Here is a 19,289-nt window from a genome sequence, read left to right as displayed (position 1 = left end):
CACGGACTCGGTGAGATGCCGCATAAATGAATAATTTGTGCGATTTAATGACGGATTTATCGATGAATACCGTGTATATGTAAGGTTTTTGATTCGCTCGCAATAACTAAGATGTTTTAATGGTCACAATCAATGTAATGGTTTATCTTAGAATTTCTCTTTTTGTTTCTTTCTCGCTAAAATACGTACTATCATTAAGGATGAAAATTTAAATACAATTTTATTGCTCAGACTCAACAGAGAGAAAGAAGTGTTACAATTTCCAAAATAGGCACTTAAGATTGTTAGAGCCCTTTCGTGAGTGACTACTTAATGGGACGATGTAGTAGACCAGGTGTTGAAAGAATTGCTATAGAACTACTAGGCCTACATCATTCCATATCGGATAGTAACAACAGCCAGGGCAAACTTTGGTTTTGGTAAGTAGTTGGCTAGTGGTCGGAAATAATGATCGAATGCTTCATAGTTTGGTCTTATGCATATCACACAATGTTGGCTTCCTTGGAACTAGGTCTGAAATACAGCGACCGGGCTCAATCACATACTGACTAACTGACTTATGGGTTTCACTTTCAAAAATAGTCAACTAACTTCTACAAAAACCTACAAATGTTTTGCCAGGGCAGCTGTCACGTATCGTACTTTAGATGGGGGTGTGCTTAACAAAAGCGGCCTAAACTGCTATCTTATCCTAAAACAGTGTTAGGCCCTTTCAGACTAAAAAACAGCGCGTTGACGCACGTGTTTAACAGGTGTTGCCATCTTTCAATAGAGATAAAAACTAATAACTAAATGTGTCGAAGTGTGTTTGACCATCAATGATTTGACCTACTGAAAGGGTTAAACTAACTTCCAATGGTCACCCTTGATCTCATTTCAGTAATTTTGGTTTTTGATGAAGTTCAGTATTGTCGAGTTCCCATGTGATGAAACTAAAGGATTCAGACATTTGAAACGAAAGCTAAAGCCTGATAAAGTGTGCTGAACTTAGTGTGCATAAAAAATCTATGCAATGTACATTGTACTAGTGGAGTCTAAGTGTACTTCATAAAGTCTTTTTCTTCACTATTACATCTAGCACTGCATAACAATCACATAGGCTATACGTATTTGACTATTGTGTATTTAAAACATGGATCTCTGTGATACCGAATGTGAACTAACGCCACCTATACCGGATAACGATAACCACCCACCTCCGCTACCCGAAACTGAGATATGTCAGTCTCCGCCGCCGTTACCCGGATCTCCGGATCATCTGAATTTCAATCCACCTCTGCCAACATCTCCTCTAAACTTCAGCGCACCTCCATTGCCTATGCAAATGTCCAATCAGTCAAATGAAGGTTTGGACTTTGCGTGTGGCGATACGGGTAAAGTACGTCATATAGAAACCCCGCCTCCGCTCTCCGTATCACCGGAATCTGTCAATCAACGACAACAAATGAAAAAACGTCCCGACGATTCATCGAGCGAGCCGCCGCCCCCGAAACGAATCCGCGCCGATTCCGAATCGGGTTGTTTAGCGTTACAGAACATCATTCAGAACGTCAACGAGGAACTTACACGAAATAAGAATCGAGAACTTTCTCGTAATTCGTCCTCGGATAATAACTCGATATATCGAAATGACGATGTCGATCTTATCACCGCAATGGTACTCGGATCTCGCGATGAAAATCAAAAAGATGAGAGTTTGAATGAAACGAATATCTCGGAAATAACCGCTTTAGATTTGAGTCAAATCGCTACCTCTCACGATGAGGTGAAGTCTTACAATGAGGTTAAGTCTAGCGATGAGGTGAATGAGGAGAAAACTAACAATGAGGTGAAGCTTAATGATGAGGTGAAGTCTAGCGATGAAGTGAATGAGAAAACTAACAATGAGGTGAATGAGGTAAAATCAAGTGATGAGGAAAAAACTAACAATGAGGTGAAGTCTAATGATGAAGTGAAGTCTAATGATGAAGTGAAATGTAATGATGAAGTGAAGTCTGAATCACAGGAAATGAGTATCGATGAAAAGGATACAACTACGGATGAGTTAGAATCGACATTCATTGAAGAGGATGAGAATCAGACGAATGATGATGCAGGTGATGATTATGATGAAGATGATGATGATAGCGATGAAGGCGTTGATCCCGAAGAAATCGACGCTATGTTAGAATCAGCGATCGGCAATGTGAATAATAGCACAACTAACGAAGACGGTTCAACTCTTCCTATTGAAAAAACTAAAGTTGTTTTAATGGGTGAGTTTTAATGCGTCTATCCAGAGTTCTTACAGATCAGGTGTAATCAGAAAATTCATAGAATTCTGAGTTCTTGAAAATCAGGAACAGCCCCTACTGATGATGTCTTTTGGTCAAGGGTCGGGGAAATATCAGGATATTTTGGATTCCTTGATCTCTGATCAGTAAGAACCCGGATATCAATCATCAAACCGTTCTCTGCCAATACCTTTTCTCTTTCTAAATGTCCAAACTCAAAAATATTGATTAAAATCTGTATCGTCGAATGGAATTTTTTCAGAAAAAGGTCATGATCCATTTGAAGTATTACCTGAAGGTTGGATTAGTGTTACTCATATGAGTGGAATGCCAATTTATCTTCACAAACAAAGTCGAGTCGTATCTCTTTCTAAACCGTATTTCCTCGGACCTGGAAGTGCGAGAGTAAGTTAGATTTCATGTTTACAGGGAGCAGGCTTCACCCAATTAGGACAATTTAAGTCGGATGTTTGTTGACCCAGGGGTTAGTTGCAATCATGGCTTAGATTGAAGACCAGTCGAAGACGATCTTAGTTCAAAGCCAATCTAAACTAGTTTAGACCAGTCTTTAGTCTTAAGACCACTTTTGGACTCTTATCATCATGACTGTGCAACTGTAACCTGTATATGAATTATATATAATATCATTCTCAAGTCGGACATTTTCACGATCCAAAAAGATCCGACTTGACTGTAGTCAACTTTATAGTTGTCTGTATTTGAATTTTTATAGTTGTCTGAATATGATGTATAATATGTATTTCAGAAACATGCCATACCAACTGCTGCTATTCCATGTCTACAGTATACAAAAGCATTAGATAAGGAAAAACAAGAGGCTGGTAAATGTTCAACAACGTGTTTGTGATTCCAAATATCTCTGTGTTCAATATTAATTATATGTACTAGAATCCTATATATTTAACAGAGAATGGAGTTCAACAATTCAGCGTTAATTCAGAAAATGAAAATAGTACTGACGAAACACCGAAAAATGCGGCCCCCGATATGAGACCAAAAATAGCGTCTGGTATCAAAGTGGAGACAGCCGAACAAAGACAAAAAGAAATGCTTTTAGGTTTGTATTTTAATCCTTTGAGTTTGGAGAAAATTGATGTTACAAATCTGTTTATTCAGTCATTTTGTGTCTTTATAGAACCGCTTCAAGTGCGTCAGTATTGTCAGAAATTATTCCATTTCAAGACGGTTACCGTGCAGCGTTTCAAGTAAGCATTTTATTCATTCATATTTATGTTATGAATGTTATGAAATCGTGAATGTTGTACGTGAACTGCATTCGTTGTAACTTTCAGAACTTGGAAAGACAGAAGAAAATATCAATACAAGAAAAAACATCAATCACAAACTGACACAACGGAGACCTCTGCATCTACCGGCACTGCCATTCCTTCACTGGTAAATAATACATCTCAGAATTCTCATCTTTCAGAATGTGTTTAGTTTTCTCTCTTATTCATCGATTATTTTATCATTTTAGCCCCAAAACACAAAGTTGATAACGTGTCCAGTGCTGGTTGATCACAGCGATAATAAAAAACGCAAAGGTAGAATTACCAGTTACAATAGCTCAATATATAGAACGATAACCACACTCAAACGTGGTGAATGGATAATAAGATAAAAACCCACTATCTACAGATTAAAAGAATTTAAGACAAGAAATTTATTTATTCGAACAATCTAAAATATATAAAATACACGAAGTACACGACGTTTCGATCTCTTCCTAGAGATCATCGTCAGGTGTAATATATATAAATATATATAGCAATATACAGCAGGGAGGGGTTTAGGAATTAGTCGAATAGATGCATGCAGGGGTCGATTGTTCTCCCCAAATATGGATATTTGTTTTGAAATACTGTGATGATTATTTTGATTTATTTTCAGAGTTTGTTTTGAATCCGTCCGGTAAATCGTATGTCTGTATATTACACGAGTACGCCCAACAGTCGATGAGAGTTCAACCGAAATATACGTTCAAAGAACTCGGTAAGGATACAAAATTTGGGCAGATTTACTTTTCCCCGAGTGACTCATCTATGATAACCGTGTATGTTTAATTACAGAGAACATTCATACCCCTTACAGCGCTACTGTCGTTTTGGATGGTGTCGAATATGGGTTCGGTTTGGCTAATAGTAAGAAAAATGCTAAAGCTGAAGCAGGTTCGTTAAAACATTGATCGCTAAATAATCCATCTCATTCATTCGACTATTAGGTTATAGTCGAAACGTTGAATCAATAATTATTAGCTTAGAAATATTTCATACTTCATCTTTCTCATTATATTAGTGTTGGATTCTCCATAAATCCTCCTAAAATGCCGTAAAATTGTGTATGAATTAGTTGATGTGTTTCTGATATTTCAGCTAAGAACACATTAGCTATACTGATGCCTCAATTAGTCAACGCAACCAGTGATAAAACTGAGGAGGAAAAACCAGGAGATTTATCCGTAAGTTTCTTCAGTTTCAATAATGCAATTCTCAGTATGAACTTAATGCTTTAAATCAGGATAATATTCTGTACATACTAAAGAACAACCTGTTAATTGAGTGTGATCTAAAACTCAATTCTGTTTATTATATTTTCTGCAGTTCTTCGATCAGATTAAAATAGAAGATCCACGTATTTTTGATTTGTGTAATAAAGCAGGTCAGCCCAGTCCGTATCAGATACTTCTCGAATGTCTTCAAAGGTTCGATATTAACTGTCAAAATAATTTAGAATAATCTCGAGAGTTTTCGACGATAGAGGGTGAATTATAAGTGTATTATGTGTTAATTTGATAGAAATTATGGATTTGGTGACGGCACGAAGGGAATAAAGGTTGAAATGAAGAATATGAAACATAAGTTGAGTGAATTTACGATGACTGTTGGTAAACACACGGCTACAGTGAGTATTAGATTGAAATCGACACTTCAATTAGTGATGAATGTTCAGACTTTTAACTAATTGTGATTAATATTCATTCAGGTTTTATGTAAGAATAAGAGAGAGGGAAAACAGTTGGGAGCTCAGGCTATTTTACAGGTACTATTCAAATCAAATAGAATTCTCGTTTTCTCATCGGCCGCTGCTATTATGATTTACTGATGCTTGTTGATTTTAAGAAACTGCATCCGCACATCAGTAAAATGGGATCGTTATTGAGACTGTATGGACGCGATATACAGCGTAATCACACTCTTATAATGGTAATAACTACTTCAAAAATACCTGCGATAATTCATTTCATGATTTTATCAATGATTTTCCACTCAATTTTCGTAATTTCGTTTGGAAACAGGAAGAAACAAGAGGCGTCACCGCGCTACAGCACAAAGCAAGTTCAAACAGACCGAATTACGCGATTCTTGAAAGACTCCAAAGTGAGATGTTGAAACTAAAAGCTGCTCAGGTATTTTCAGGACATCTTTGTTTCATTAATAGATGAGGTCATTTGTATCACTTGATTAATGTTCATCTATGGTGAATACATTATCTTTTAGGATGAGAAGAGAACTCCTCAAATTGATACCAGAGAACTGCCAAAATCAGTGACAATAGTTGATATATAGTCAGCAGTCTGATACTGTGTAAATTCCACTATCATGGTGCTTTTAAAAAACTGATTCCGTGGAATAAACCCGGTATATGTAGTGCTTATAACTTTCCTCATGTTAAAGATTGTTGAAATTATACATGTTTCAAGTAATGCGTTAGATTATTATCAAGTTGTGCGCTTGTGTGCTTTACCTGTATTTAACTGCCTCCTAAATATCAATGTTTGTGTATATGTATGACAACTCAAACTTCTATCGTAGTAAAATGGATGTTAGTAAAAAATGCTTGATTACGAATTCAATTGGTAATGTCAGTTTCTGATGAAAATAAAAAAGGCTGCTTATTCAAAACACTTATTCCTCTTGATTTCAATGAACTATAAAAGTAAGGATAGCCTCAGTTGTTGATTCCAATCCGAGAGATGAAACCGTATTTGCCTGATGAAAACTTTGATGTGATCCAATAATCTGATTGATTACTCCTCAAATATGAATTATGAACGATTTCACTGTCTTAATTTATTGATTAATATATTTGAAAGCAAAAACGGTATTTATCACATACAGGGTTTTTCAATGAATAGATTGAATATTTTACTCATTTCTAAGTGGAATAACGAGAAAAGTTGAATTGTCGAATTAAAATTAAATTAATGGCTTTACTCCGAACCAGCAGAATACAAAATGAACATAAATCGGACTGCTAATAACAAATAGTTATTTCTACAGTAATTATACAATTTATATACATTACAATCTCTATCAGAGCGGATCTAAATTTCAAAATGGAGCATTGATGATTTTAAGATCTCCGTTAATGTCTATTTCGGGTTCATCGACGGGTTCTTCTACCGCGGCGCACGGTTCATCTTGCGAAATTATATTCTCGCATTTATCATTGCAGTCGTTATTATTTCTATCTTCCTTCTTTCCTCCGTAAAGCATCTCTTTAGTGTTCTTCATGCTACAACAGACAGTTTAACAACGCTTGTCATTTTACCGGAACAGTAAATGTCGCCCAACTCAAGACCTCGGAAAGATTAGTCGCAGTTAAGCAAAATCTGAGCTAAAAAGCAGAAATTATAGTCTAAGTTAGAGAGTTCTTTATTCCACCTAAATCCTTGATTACTAAAATTAAGTTCATTGTCATTTAAAATTACAATTTTGTTCAGTTATTGACCAGCAAGGTATAAGTCTCAACAGTAAGTTGACAGTCAATACTTACAGAGTCAATATATTCCATGCTTGCATTTTCTGTTGGCCGTCTAAATTAGCGATGGCGATATCGGACAGAGAATGTTCCGGAGTGCTAGAACTCTTCGACGTATGGTCATCGACATCCACGTCTTTATTTATCATCGTAACTTCAGGTGAATTACGTTTGGTACAAGCGGGTAAAACATTGATCGGTGACAGTAGATTGTCAGGTGTGATCGGAACCGTTTCTGGTGCATCTTATAGAGAAAATATGAAATACATGACAAACCAAGTTTGACTATAGTTGACTAAATGGGCTGTTCTTAAGAAAGTAGGGTGCATTAATGGTACAAGCAGTTGGGGGTCAAAATCAGTATGTCTCTTGTTTGAACATGATACTTAAAATCACATGAGGAAGGAAGTTAGAAACAGCAAAGTTTAACGCGCATTTTCTTATGAACAAACCACTAATGTCTAAACTTACAAGGAGCTGCCTGTTTGATGATTGCTTTAGGTGGTGTTACTGGTTTCTCGGGTGTTATCATACTCTGTACAGGTTGTGCAGTGGTTGTAGCCTGCTACGTGTAAAACAAACAGTTAGTTATCACGGTTTATCGCGTAGACATAGGATAAAGAGTGGTTGAATTAGAATACGAACCAGCTGCTGTTCTATAATAGCTACTTTATTCTCCAGTAATGTCATCCTTGCTAAAACATTCTCCATTTGATTTGCTAAATCAGTCTGAAATAGAAGTAAACAATAGGAATCACATTTATATTAAATCTCACACTAATTTTATATAGAAATATTGGGTTTTTGTAGAGGGAGGGCGTGGACGCCGTGATGTGTGTATTTGAGTGAAATGAAAGCTATGTTTAAATCAGATTCAATCATCTACTCAATATTCAGAACTGAAAACTAAAGAGAAAGATCAACACATCACCAAGGAATAGTCTGAAATGTTTCCTTGAGCTGATAGCTTATTCAATGTTTCTACTATAACCTAATCGTAATCATCTTCTCAAGGAAACTATATTTCTTTCTCTTATGTTTTTGTTACAACACGGTTAGTGTGCCGCCATCAATGGTTTTTATAGCAGTTGATATCAATAACTTTAATTCAGATATAAATGTCCACGTTGAAATGACGATTGAACACTCACGTACCATTCTAAAATTGTTTGAATGATCATCAAAACCACGATTTATATTCAATTTGATTCCTGTAATAAATAGAAATAAGAAAAAATATTTGAATCAAGCATCTAGATTCATGTATAAATTACAATAAATACATTAAGAATTCGTAAAAATGGTTTTAATTTTTTTCCAATTTTGTCAAAAACCCAAGCGTGAGAATTTAACTGTAGTTTCATGACAATGAAATGACCCATGTTTATTTACCTGCGGTGCCTTTTGCAGCGACGTATGTTTTAACGGGATTTGGTTTTGATTTCTGTACGATGGCTGTTTTCTGTACGACAGGAGCCGTTGTGACTTTTGGATGTTTGAACGAATCGTCATATGAAACGGGAGCCGGTTTCGGGATACTCTCAGATACATCTGATACCGGTATCTCTTTAACAACAGCTCGTGTCGTTTGAGGTAGACACATTTCACTGGATGATTTCTTTTGAGTTGACAGTTTAGAAGAGGCTGAACTGCAGTTGGATACGTCCATTCTCGAAGAAGTTTTGCCAGAGTTGTAGCGTTTTTTCGGGACGACTTAAAAGTACGAAAGAAAGGAAAAGGGACAATGATTTCAATCACCGCATCGAAAAGTAAGAATTGTTTTGCTCATATAAATACCTTCTTGGACTGTAGGTTTTTTCGGTGAATTCACTGAGTCTTGACAGGTACTCTAAAGAACAATGACACTTAAACACTCTAGAAATCTAGAAAAGTCATTGTATATAATTTGAGAATTTTTCAAGGAAAGATTCAAAGATGTTTACATATCGGTAATATTGAGTAGCTAAACAAATTGACTAAAAATTACAGCGAAAAACCGTCCTTGAAAACAATTCCTTAGGTTTTCGAAGAACCAAGGATTAGTAATGAACCCAGAGTTTTAAACATACCGCTGACTTTGTTATTCTAACCGGTTTCGGCGCCAACTTCTGGTGTAACTTGGCAACCCTTTCTATAATCTCCGTACACATTATAACTTTACGTTCGCCGAAGCCCGAGCTAAAAAACTGTTCTTTAGTCAAAGGTGGTTTATATGAAAACAGGTCTCGCATTATCTGTAAATAGATTCAACTTATATTTTTAACTTCTGTAAAAAAATCCTTTTTTTTCTGATAATATAGTTTTACATCTAGTATTTTTTATGTTTTTGTTAATACCAGATACATGAAATGTCAAGAAATTTAAACAGTTGAACATAGTTAGGTCCATTAACCCTTTCAGTGCCGTGTTGTAGGCGCACTATAATGGTATTCCCTTTATTCAACACACTCAGGTGGAATTTTTCAAAATTTTCAAATTATCTCCAGCACTATAGGGTATTAATTAGTTAGCACTGAAGCGGTTAAGACTTAGAAAGGGTATAAGTTGACCAAGTATGAGTTCATTGTTAACTGTTAAGATTATTTGCATAAACAGGAAAGAATATTAGATATTTACCCGATAAACTGCCTCCATGAATTTGAGATCGGATTTGCCGAATATCTCTACGTTAGATAATGATGACTGTGAGATATGAGTCGACACTGGACAGCTGAAGTCCATTAACAAGTAGTGATAAATGCCTAGGAAAGCAATAGCATCTCCTCGAGCGAGACTAAAATAAATACAAGCAGAAGTTTAAACATCCATCTATAAATTAACAGCAGAGAAAAATTTGGCACTTTGATAAAATCATGCGTGGAGCAGGGGTTTAAAAATCAGCATTTAGGATTTATGGACTTTTAAGTTTTGGTATTATTCGGGCACGACTTGAAAAAACAACTTACGCCGTGTAATCTGCTTCTTCATACTTTATTCTATCTATCATTCTCTGCAATTTTCTCAGATTATTTTTGATATCTCCTGTAGACATTTTATTCTATTTTTGACACTGAACTCTTGACGTTGACTGATTTGTGGATCCAAGACCACAATACAATACAAATTACAATGTTTGCTGATCCTCTGAAATTTCAAATACAGACAAAAAGGAACAGGTCAATTCAATGGAAAGTATTTGGACGGTTACGATGGGTTACATACGGAAGCCCCTAGGTGACATATGAGATAATTTTTTTCCGTAGTTACACCCTGCAGGAGGACCTCACCTTGCTTGTATCCAGATAGTTTTATTACCAAATCGCAATTCCTTCCTATTTGAAGTATTTCCAAATTTCCCGGCAACTGATTTTAAGGAGAATGTTGAGAATCGATTTGAAATCCCCGATTACTCGCATGCTACAGTAAGAATATTGTGAAGTTGCATTAGTTCACATATTCGCCGCTAATGATTTACATAGGGGCAGCACCTCATGGACCCGGTCACCAGGCCAGCCAATCGAGCCAGTAGTCCGTGTTCGGGGATTCCCGGGGAAGCCGTGACGTCATCTCTAAGCTAAAAATTGCACCGAAATTGTCGAAATTTGCTAATCATTGATAATAGAAGCGTTCCACAAAACGAAAGCTCAAATGCTTAAGATAATCAAAGGTGCGTTGAAGATTTAATATTCTATCTAAGTATTGATTGTAGCTGTAACTGAAATAATGCAGATAATTTATCACAAAAATTACTTTCCAGACACATCTTCAATTCAATATGTCTGTCAATCAAATTTTTATTATGAAAAAGTCAATGAAATAACCTGTAGCTTTACATCCTTCGGATCTAGGTTTTTAAAGGCTTGAATTCATTGGATTCATTTGACATATTTGATCCCTGTTGTTACTCACTGATAGTGAATGCAATAGCAAGTTACTACCAGATACTGAATCTGTTATAACCGGGCGACTGTTTTCTATTTCAGGTTGTACGACTGATAATACAATGACGCCCAGTGAACTTTACGCTTGTATGAAAGAAATCTGGCATTTTGTCGATCAGAACAACTTGTGGCGAACGAAAGCTCGATTAAAACCATTGGATAAAAAGACGCGAACAAAAATATTATCGCTGAAATTCCACGACAAAACGCCTTTTTTTCTCGCGTGCAAAAAAGGTTTCGTGCATTTCGTGAATTATTTCCTGGATGAATGCGACGTCGATATCGAGCAGCGCAGCGTTTACGAGGTAGCCGAGGATCGTTCGAAGCACATGGTTACCCCTCTGTGGTGCGCGGCTGTAGCTAATCACGTCGACGTGGTGAAATCTTTAATCCAACACGGAGCCGATGTAAATGGGATGTCTGACACCCAATCGACACCCGTTCGTTCCGCTTGTTACATGTCGAACATCGACATCGTAAAATTACTCGTCGAAAACCGCGCCGATATTCATAAACCGAACATCAATGGTGGAACTTGTTTGATTAATTCGGTACAGAGCGTAGAATTGTGCACGTTTCTGATCGAACACGGAGCTAAAGTGAACGCTCAAGATAACTCGGGAAACCTCGCGTTACATTACGCGATACGCGAGGGTCGCTTAGAAACCGTTCAACTCCTCGTCGAACGCAAATCAGACGTTTCGCTGAAAAATGAAATCGGCGACGACGCGTTGCAGACGGCGTCGCTGCGAGGATTCGAGGATATCGTCGAGTATCTGATCGTCAAGAATAACCCGGATAAAGACATGATCGTACGAGCTTACGAATTAATGGGCGCGAATTACGTCGATGAAAAACACGATATTCCGAAGGGTTTGTCGTTCTGGCGCGAGGCGTTACGGCTGCGTCGACAGTTCGCGTCGAGCGTCACCGAAAAATCGCTTCTCGTGAATAAATCGGCGAATCCGGCTTACGAGAACACGATCGAATTCATCGACGAGAACGACTTGAACGTCGTCGCTCAGAATCCCGACGCTATTTACATGCAAGCGCTGTTAATCAGAGAACGTATCCTCGGCCCGACTCATAAAGACACGACATTCGGGTTGATGTATCGAGGCGCTGTCTACGCCGATACTCATCGGTATCAACGATGTATCGATATCTGGACGTACGTTCTAGTGATACGTCACACGCATTATAAACCGATCACGCAGGAAACCGTTTTCATTCATTTACTCGCGATCACGCGTTTGTTCTGGGAGGTCTGGTTGGAAGAGCAGGTTCTGCCGATTTCTAGTCGCACTTCGATTCAATTCGCGGACGTTTATAAAGTTTTAACGATCGCCGCCGATCAGATCGAAAACGGGATTCGTTTGATGCCCGATTCGTCCGATTCAAATTTCGTTCAATATATGGAATTTTTCCATACGGTTTTACTCTTATTCTTACACGTAACGAATCTGTTGTGCGCGTTAGATCTTAAAGACGACGAGAAGTTCATATTTCGTAAACTCGTTCACAAGCTGATATCGTTGAAACCTCTCGGGCCGAAGAAAGAAACACTTCTTCACCTGGCTCTATGCAAGGAATCATCGACCGTCGATCACGAACAATGTTCGAATCTACCGAATTTACCGATCGTTAAAATACTGATAGAATGCGGTATAAACGTGAACGCTACCGATCTTTACGGTAATACCGCACTCCACGTACTCGCTGAAAGCATGCAAAACGACACCGTCGCCGGCGTCGGTAATTCTGATTTAAGCGGTATCGCCACCTATCTGTTAGATCACGGAGCGCACGTCGACGCGTGTAATCACAAACTGAAAGTAGCCTACGTTGAGTTGATTAAACAGGGTTGTCCGGTCGCGGTGTTCGATTATTTATCGTTGAAATGTTTGGCAGCTGCCGCAATTCGGAAACATCAGTTAACGTTTTCCGATGCAGATATACCTCGTAATCTGAAACCATTCATCGAAATGCATTGACGCAAAGCTTTGACATAGCTGATGACTCCTATGAGCAGCTTCTTGGAAGCTTGATACTGGAGCGGATCTAGGGGTTGGTTTAGGGGTCTGGATCCTTGCTTTCCCATCAAGGTTTCCCTTATTGTCAAGATAGAGATCGTGTTAAAACCTATAAATTTAACACTCATCCTAATCCAGTAGGAATGCCTTCCTTTTCATTAACACCCTAACTTTCCTATTTTCCTAGATCCGCTGCGTAGTACCTGCTTCCATTCTCACTTGCCACGGTCTGGTCGCTTTCTCCTGGAGCTTACATCGCGAGTTTTACCAGCGAATGACCAAGCCCTGCTTAAATTTTTAGACTCATTGATATAATATTCTCAAATCAAGAATTTATTGAGTGTGGTTTCTTGTTCCTCTTTTTAAACTGCATGTTTTGCTAAAGACTAATATTTTAAAATGTTTTTATTTTGCGCAAAATAACGACTTATCAATGGATAATGAATGTAGTTTCTACTTGTGGCTTTCGGTCTATTGTGATATTTTATAAAACATGATGTAATTCAGGAATGGGTTACCCCTCACCCCTACCTCTATTGGTATTTCATAAAGAGGTAAAATAAAATAAAACGATGGTTATTAAGTATTAAAGCAAAATTGTTAATATTGTACTATATGAATGTGCTATTAGTATCTACATAATAGATCTAGATGTTGTATAAACTGAATAAAATGAGATGATAGCTATAGAGATAGGAGATTACATCGGACAGTGTCCCCCGAGTAGATAGTTTACCCTCCGGTGATATCAGAGATTTAGAAGAACCTGAGAAACATGACAATTCTAACATACATCAGTTATCACTATATATGGATAGGTTTGCCATAAAAGATTATTGTAGTTCATTTTTGAAAAATTCAGAAGCATGGCAATGCATTTACTTTAGATCAGCTGATATTGCTTTAAACAGAATACAAGCCTGGGTGGAATGGTAGCTGCAAGTTGCAGAAAATACCGTATAACAGGTACTAACTGTACCTGATATAGGAAGAGATTTGGCCGACTGGTAAAATGTGAAGTTTCTTTCTTGTCCCTCAGATTATAAGTGTATTAATGTTGATAAATGTAATATTTGTCTAAATGAATGTACGTTCGATGAAAGCTCTGAAATCGCTTTGAAATAAATGTTTAGTTGTTAAATTTAAGTCCTCTAGTTTTGTTGGATTTTCTCAAACCGACTGACCGAAGAATAAACCCACAATCAAGCGAACTGTAAGAGGATTCTGATGTTTATCGCTTGCACAGGTCAAGGTCTAAAAAGACGAGTATACCACGACGGATACGGCTATTTTTTTCCCAAATCTGAGAACCGTCTGAGGAAATCGTGTCTTGAATAAATAACAAACTGATTGGTCTTTTTCTGAATAGTATTTCGCACGCATGCGTGTCAAAATATTCGAACGACAGCATGAGAAAATTTTTCACAGTTTTAACGAACTATTGTCGCTGATAAACTGTTCCAATTATATTCCAAATAATTTCTTCTTTCACGCGGTGCCAGTGCTTGTTATACTGAAATCCTTGCGTGACAGTCCTGTAGTTTTACTTTCAGTGCCAAGTACCCGCCGCTGTTAGCCTAATAGCGGTAATTATCTATTGACACTGGCACGAAATTATGATTTATTAATTCATCTCACAATAACCAAATTGATTATGGATTATTTGACGTGGACAGTTCGACGAATATAAGTTAATACGGAAAGCGCTCGTGGTGGAGTGGAATATGATATTATTCGGTATAACCAGGTAGGAAAATGCGATAGAATAAACGGTTTTCAAACATTCTACAGGGATTAGTTTGGTTCGGGTTGACCCAATAAACAGAAAAAGCAATTTAAGATCTTATCATTTTTATTCACGACAGATTATTTTTGTTGTTTTGTCAGACGAGAGGAATTGATATTGTTGATAACTAATGAGGCGAATTATCAGATAATCTTCGTTTCAAACCAAATGAAGTTAAGTCTTAATCATGAATGAATACAATCTCTGATTGGAGCATGTGTTGAAATGCGATCATATTTTTCTGAAGACTTTTTCTGAATTGAAATCTTCGGTGTAAAATGGCAAATCCGGTTTCATGATCGAGTTTTAATTGTCCTCTAAATGCATTCATCAGAAAAAAGATTAGCGAATTTCTTCCCTATTCAGCTATTTCTACGTCATAACGGACCGTGAAGTTTCCCACTGCGACCTGGAAAATGAATCGTTAGCGATATTTTCTTAGAATCGTTTTGCACTTATGTTTATTACGTTTTCATTCGTCGATAATTCTCCAAATTGAGGTGTTAAATACCTATTGTTTGCATATCAACTACGTTTATTATCAAATGCACATTTATCCGTGGATTTCGTATTCAGACGTGACCGTTAACCAGCATGATCTAAAAGAGGTTCCCACGTTAACACGGGACCAGACGTCGCCTAAACCAAGCTGGGTTTCTTCGAGTGATCAACTTCAGAAAATGTGGACTCATCAAGGTCCACGATAACATGAACAGGAATCTTATCGCTGAAGGTAATATTTCTTGTCTGTTTTCTGCATATTCTCAGCCTGATTGTTACGGCCAATCTAGAATATAGATTCGTAGTTTTATTTCAATCAAATTATTGTCTCCTTTTTGGATGTTAACTAGCTCACATCTGTTCAAATTTGACTACTTTTTATGCATTATTCTTACACTTATTGAGTACATGTATACGACGAATTATATGAATTACATATTTCTCAAATGCGGAAATATGTCAAATAAAGTCAATCTTCTAAACTTTTATAGCACATTCTATAAGTATTTCGCTCACACGAAACCGTGAGTAAATATTGAACCTATTCTTGTTTTGTTCCATTAGCTGGTTTCAGGTTCCAACCAATTTTGCTCGCGGCAAAGAGAATGGTTTACATTTGTCAAATATTGCCACCTAATTCAAATATAACCCTGTTATGTGTGTTTTTAGTAACTAGCAAAGAACCGCGTGTAATATATACCCGAATATCGTAAATCTAGTTTAGTTTGTTACAAAAGCTGTAATTGAAAGGTAAAAAGCATTGTGTTTTTGCAATTCACCACTAAAAATGCATTTGAAATCCAGTTTCTTGGATATTCAAATTCACATGACTCATTTCTTTCCTAGCGATTTGTCATTTTTAAATCTGAGTTTAACACGGATATATACTACAGTGAATGTTCTTCTAATAGAATTTGTTTTTTTTTTCAGATTTAAATTCACGATGTTTGTGTACGCGATATGCTTCTCTACATTCACTGGTTTAACGCATGTTATACAGTTAGCGGTGAACGCGATTCTGTGCCATTTTTTCTACACTCGCTATCAGACGGTATGGTTCGGGGTATTTCTCGGTTTGGCCGTTCTACCCCTACTCATGATGCAGTGTCTGTCGCTACATTGGTTTTACGCCGATGGAAGAAATTGGCGCCGGAAACGGGCTGTCGTTTTACAACGAGTCGTTGAAGTGACGTCACATTTGTTACAATTAGGAATTATTTATAGATGCGTGACTGTTTCTACGGACGAAACTAAAACCAAAGACAAAATGAAAAAAATATCTTTCCTTCAATTGATAAATGCATTTGCTGGAAGTTTTCCGAGGATCATAGCGTGTTGTTTTCTGATATTACAATTCAACGCTGTATTCGATTGGAGAATTCTGGCAGCTCTTGTCGTGGACTGCGTCTCGTTAGTCTGGTGCCTGGCCACGCATTGCAGAAATCACGAATCCCGTCTTGTCGGCAATATGAACATTTTCGCTCGGATAATCCTAAAATTATTTTGGAGATTAGGAGAGATATCGTCGAGAGTTTGTGTACTGGGTTTATTTGCGATCGCCTATCGTTATTGGATATTTCTGGCTACCGTTCTTCATTGGTTCATCATGTTCGTTTGGTTACAAATTCTGGGAGTTTATTCCAAAAAGAACGCCGCGCAATATCACAATTTCCTCGTCCATTTAGTGGCCGGTTATACGTACATATTCGCTTACGTAGACATAGGCGAATATTCTAAATACAGACTCGTGTCTTTTTATGTGATAATGGCTTTAGAAAACGTGACTTTATTCGTGACATGGACGATTTTCGATCAACGTAATTCGCCATTTACTCGTAATTTTTTCATATACGGTGCTATCGTTGTCGGAGGTCTGATAGTTGCTATGGCGTCGCAACTTATTTATTACAAGTGTTTTTGTCACCAAACCGTTCCCGTCTCGACGATGTCGAATACATCTATCAATTCGAGTAAACAGAATGAAACGCGGCTTCATTTCGATCAACTACGCGCAAAATCGTCAGATGCGCGAGTTCCAACCGAGAACACCCAACCGACTTCAAACTCTAACTATTTCCATATTGACGATAAACGGATTTCAAAATCTGCATCGACCAGTTCATTCGCCAGTCACGACACTTCAGTTTCTTATTTAACTAAAACTTCCGTCCCGACCATGAGCACTAGTGATGGCTATTCTTCATCTAATACATATTCTCGCGTTCAGACCGAGCGAAAAACCCGTGATACCCGTGATACCCGTGATACCCGTGATACCCTACCGTTACCCCCACTCAGCCCGGAACGCTTACTAGCTTCAGATAACTATATCAAAGTCAGTATGATTCCCTCTATTTTACGTGGACAGATGTTAAATAACGAGCACGTGATGAAACACGGTTATTCGAACAGTAATCTCAGTACGTTGAGCCATTCTTCACAAGATTCCAGACGCAGCGTCAGTTCTTATCCCCGATATCCTAAAATGGGCAGCACGATACTTCGCAAGAATTATCACGACTCGGATGGCGGCGGTGGTTCGAGAAAGTTCGAACGATACTCGGTTAGTTCTAGCGATCGAGAGGATAGTAGCTATCTCGATGTATCTTTAGCGTCTCGAGATATGAATAGAAAATTGTCGGAAATATCTCGAGATATCTCGCGGTCGATCGAGTGCTTTTATAGTAAAGTAGGTTTAGATACGCGAAGCGAGTGTCGCAACGAGCGGACCGCGGTCAAAGATTCGAAACGTTCCAGATCGCTGACTGATCTGAACACGGTGCCCAGGTCACGTAGACCTATTTCAGTCGGATGCGATATTTACGAGGAAATAATCAAAGATCTAACTTCGGATTTGAGACGATTTTCAAAGTCGTGTCAGTTCGAGACGCGACCCTCGCGACATCTCGAGACACTGGAGGAAACTTCCGACGATTCGTGTTGCGGAACACCTAGAAAAGAGAATACATTCCCGAATAGAACAATAAGCCCGGTGCGCGCTGATGATGCGCAGTGAAAATTTGCTATGAATTATACATATACCTAACACGCAATCGTGTAATACATTTTTATAAACGGGTTTTATATAATTAATCACAAAAAAAATTCACGTCCTTAAATAGAATATGTATTTTTTGTTGTTGAAATCGTATTATGGATATTTTTATATTGTTTATACCCAACAAATAAAATCAATTGTAAATGAAATATCCGTAGTTTCTGGTGAGCGTTTTCCAAAATTCCACATACTCAACATTTCACAATCAGTAATTGTTATAATGCCATCGAAACGCAACCGACCGACAAATTTAGGATGCAAAGAGATGATATATACAACCAAACAAACAAATCGCCCACTTACGCTGAAATGTGAACATCAGTCCATTCTGACAGAAACAACGATTCTGTGTGATTTTACATGAGAATTTGACCGTTGAACACGTATGAACTGAAGCTTGTTTGATAATAGCGGATGTGCATACAGATATCTGTCCATGTCTCTCTCATCTGGACAATGAAATCCAATCATAAATACCGCTCGCTATTAGTTAGAGGCTCTCTTTCTTTTGGTATTTTTGAAATATTGGAATCATGAAAACCGTCGGTATTCTGGTTTTAATAGCGATTATGTTAATCACGATGGCAGATTGCCAGGACAGAACAAACAGGAGACGGAGGTGATTGATTCATGATTTTCACTTGAACTTGTATAATTTTTCTAATACGTTTTTTTTTCTGCTAAACGATAAAATTTGTTCTATTTTTAGCTCTGATAATAGATATTGTTGTCGGAATGGAGCTAGTTTGAGAGGATGTCCACAAAAAGATCGCAGTTGTTGTACGGGATACTTATTTATCAAATCTATTAACAAATGTGTTGGTAAGTGAAAATATGTGACGAGGGTTTTTAGTTATGACGTTCTTCATTCAAGCATCCAGTTCCTTAGTTGTGGGTTTTGATTTGACTGTGAGATGAAATTAGTTTATTTTCAAT

The 19,289-nt window shown here is 37.5% G+C and overlaps 4 protein-coding genes across 7 annotated transcripts; 3 read left to right on the top strand and 1 right to left on the bottom strand.

Moving 5' to 3' along the window:
- On the top strand, positions 1 to 6,180 carry LOC141899639 (microprocessor complex subunit DGCR8-like). 2 transcript variants are annotated; one of them, XM_074786062.1, is made up of 18 exons: positions 1 to 79; positions 881 to 1,897; positions 2,006 to 2,255; positions 2,536 to 2,678; positions 3,040 to 3,115; positions 3,202 to 3,351; positions 3,430 to 3,499; positions 3,587 to 3,689; positions 3,772 to 3,838; positions 4,185 to 4,286; positions 4,364 to 4,462; positions 4,667 to 4,752; positions 4,895 to 4,995; positions 5,090 to 5,195; positions 5,277 to 5,333; positions 5,414 to 5,497; positions 5,590 to 5,700; positions 5,792 to 6,180. In XM_074786062.1, the coding sequence occupies exons 2-18, from the start codon at positions 1,133 to 1,135 to the stop codon at positions 5,858 to 5,860; spliced, it is 2,439 nt and encodes an 812-aa protein (XP_074642163.1). In that variant the 5' UTR covers positions 1 to 79; positions 881 to 1,132; the 3' UTR covers positions 5,861 to 6,180. The 2 variants fall into 2 exon arrangements, with proteins under 2 accessions (XP_074642163.1, XP_074642162.1); XM_074786061.1 differs by having other exon boundaries at positions 881 to 2,255.
- Positions 6,181 to 6,417: 237 nt separating this feature from the next.
- LOC141900072 (uncharacterized) lies at positions 6,418 to 10,384 on the bottom strand. 3 transcript variants are annotated; one of them, XM_074786786.1, is made up of 11 exons: positions 10,322 to 10,384; positions 10,001 to 10,178; positions 9,672 to 9,828; positions 9,125 to 9,289; positions 8,853 to 8,904; positions 8,448 to 8,768; positions 8,211 to 8,266; positions 7,701 to 7,784; positions 7,527 to 7,620; positions 7,071 to 7,299; positions 6,418 to 6,809 (listed from the first exon to the last, which is right to left on the bottom strand). In XM_074786786.1, exons 2-11 carry the CDS (start codon positions 10,084 to 10,086, stop codon positions 6,626 to 6,628), a joined length of 1,428 nt encoding a protein of 475 aa, XP_074642887.1. In that variant the 5' UTR covers positions 10,087 to 10,178; positions 10,322 to 10,384; the 3' UTR covers positions 6,418 to 6,625. The 3 variants fall into 3 exon arrangements, with proteins under 3 accessions (XP_074642887.1, XP_074642889.1, XP_074642888.1); XM_074786788.1 differs by having other exon boundaries at positions 7,527 to 7,617; XM_074786787.1 differs by lacking the exon at positions 10,322 to 10,384 and having other exon boundaries at positions 10,001 to 10,290.
- A 232-nt stretch (positions 10,385 to 10,616) lies between these two features.
- Positions 10,617 to 14,089, top strand: LOC141899653 (protein fem-1 homolog A-like). Its single transcript, XM_074786082.1, has 2 exons — positions 10,617 to 10,701; positions 11,018 to 14,089. Exons 1-2 carry the CDS (start codon positions 10,683 to 10,685, stop codon positions 12,967 to 12,969), a joined length of 1,971 nt encoding a protein of 656 aa, XP_074642183.1. The 5' UTR covers positions 10,617 to 10,682; the 3' UTR covers positions 12,970 to 14,089.
- Positions 14,090 to 16,570: 2,481 nt separating this feature from the next.
- On the top strand, positions 16,571 to 18,393 carry LOC141900336 (uncharacterized). Its single transcript, XM_074787181.1, has one exon. It carries the CDS (start codon positions 16,764 to 16,766, stop codon positions 18,309 to 18,311), a length of 1,548 nt encoding a protein of 515 aa, XP_074643282.1. The 5' UTR covers positions 16,571 to 16,763; the 3' UTR covers positions 18,312 to 18,393.
- Positions 18,394 to 19,289: the final 896 nt, after the last annotated feature.

Source organism: Tubulanus polymorphus, chromosome 2 (genome assembly GCF_964204645.1).
Source record: "Tubulanus polymorphus chromosome 2, tnTubPoly1.2, whole genome shotgun sequence".
NCBI classification, from domain to species: Eukaryota; Metazoa; Nemertea; class Palaeonemertea; order Tubulaniformes; family Tubulanidae; genus Tubulanus; species Tubulanus polymorphus.
The sequence above is the reverse complement of the archived record's forward strand: the minus strand, read 5'-3'. Positions and strand labels throughout refer to the sequence as shown.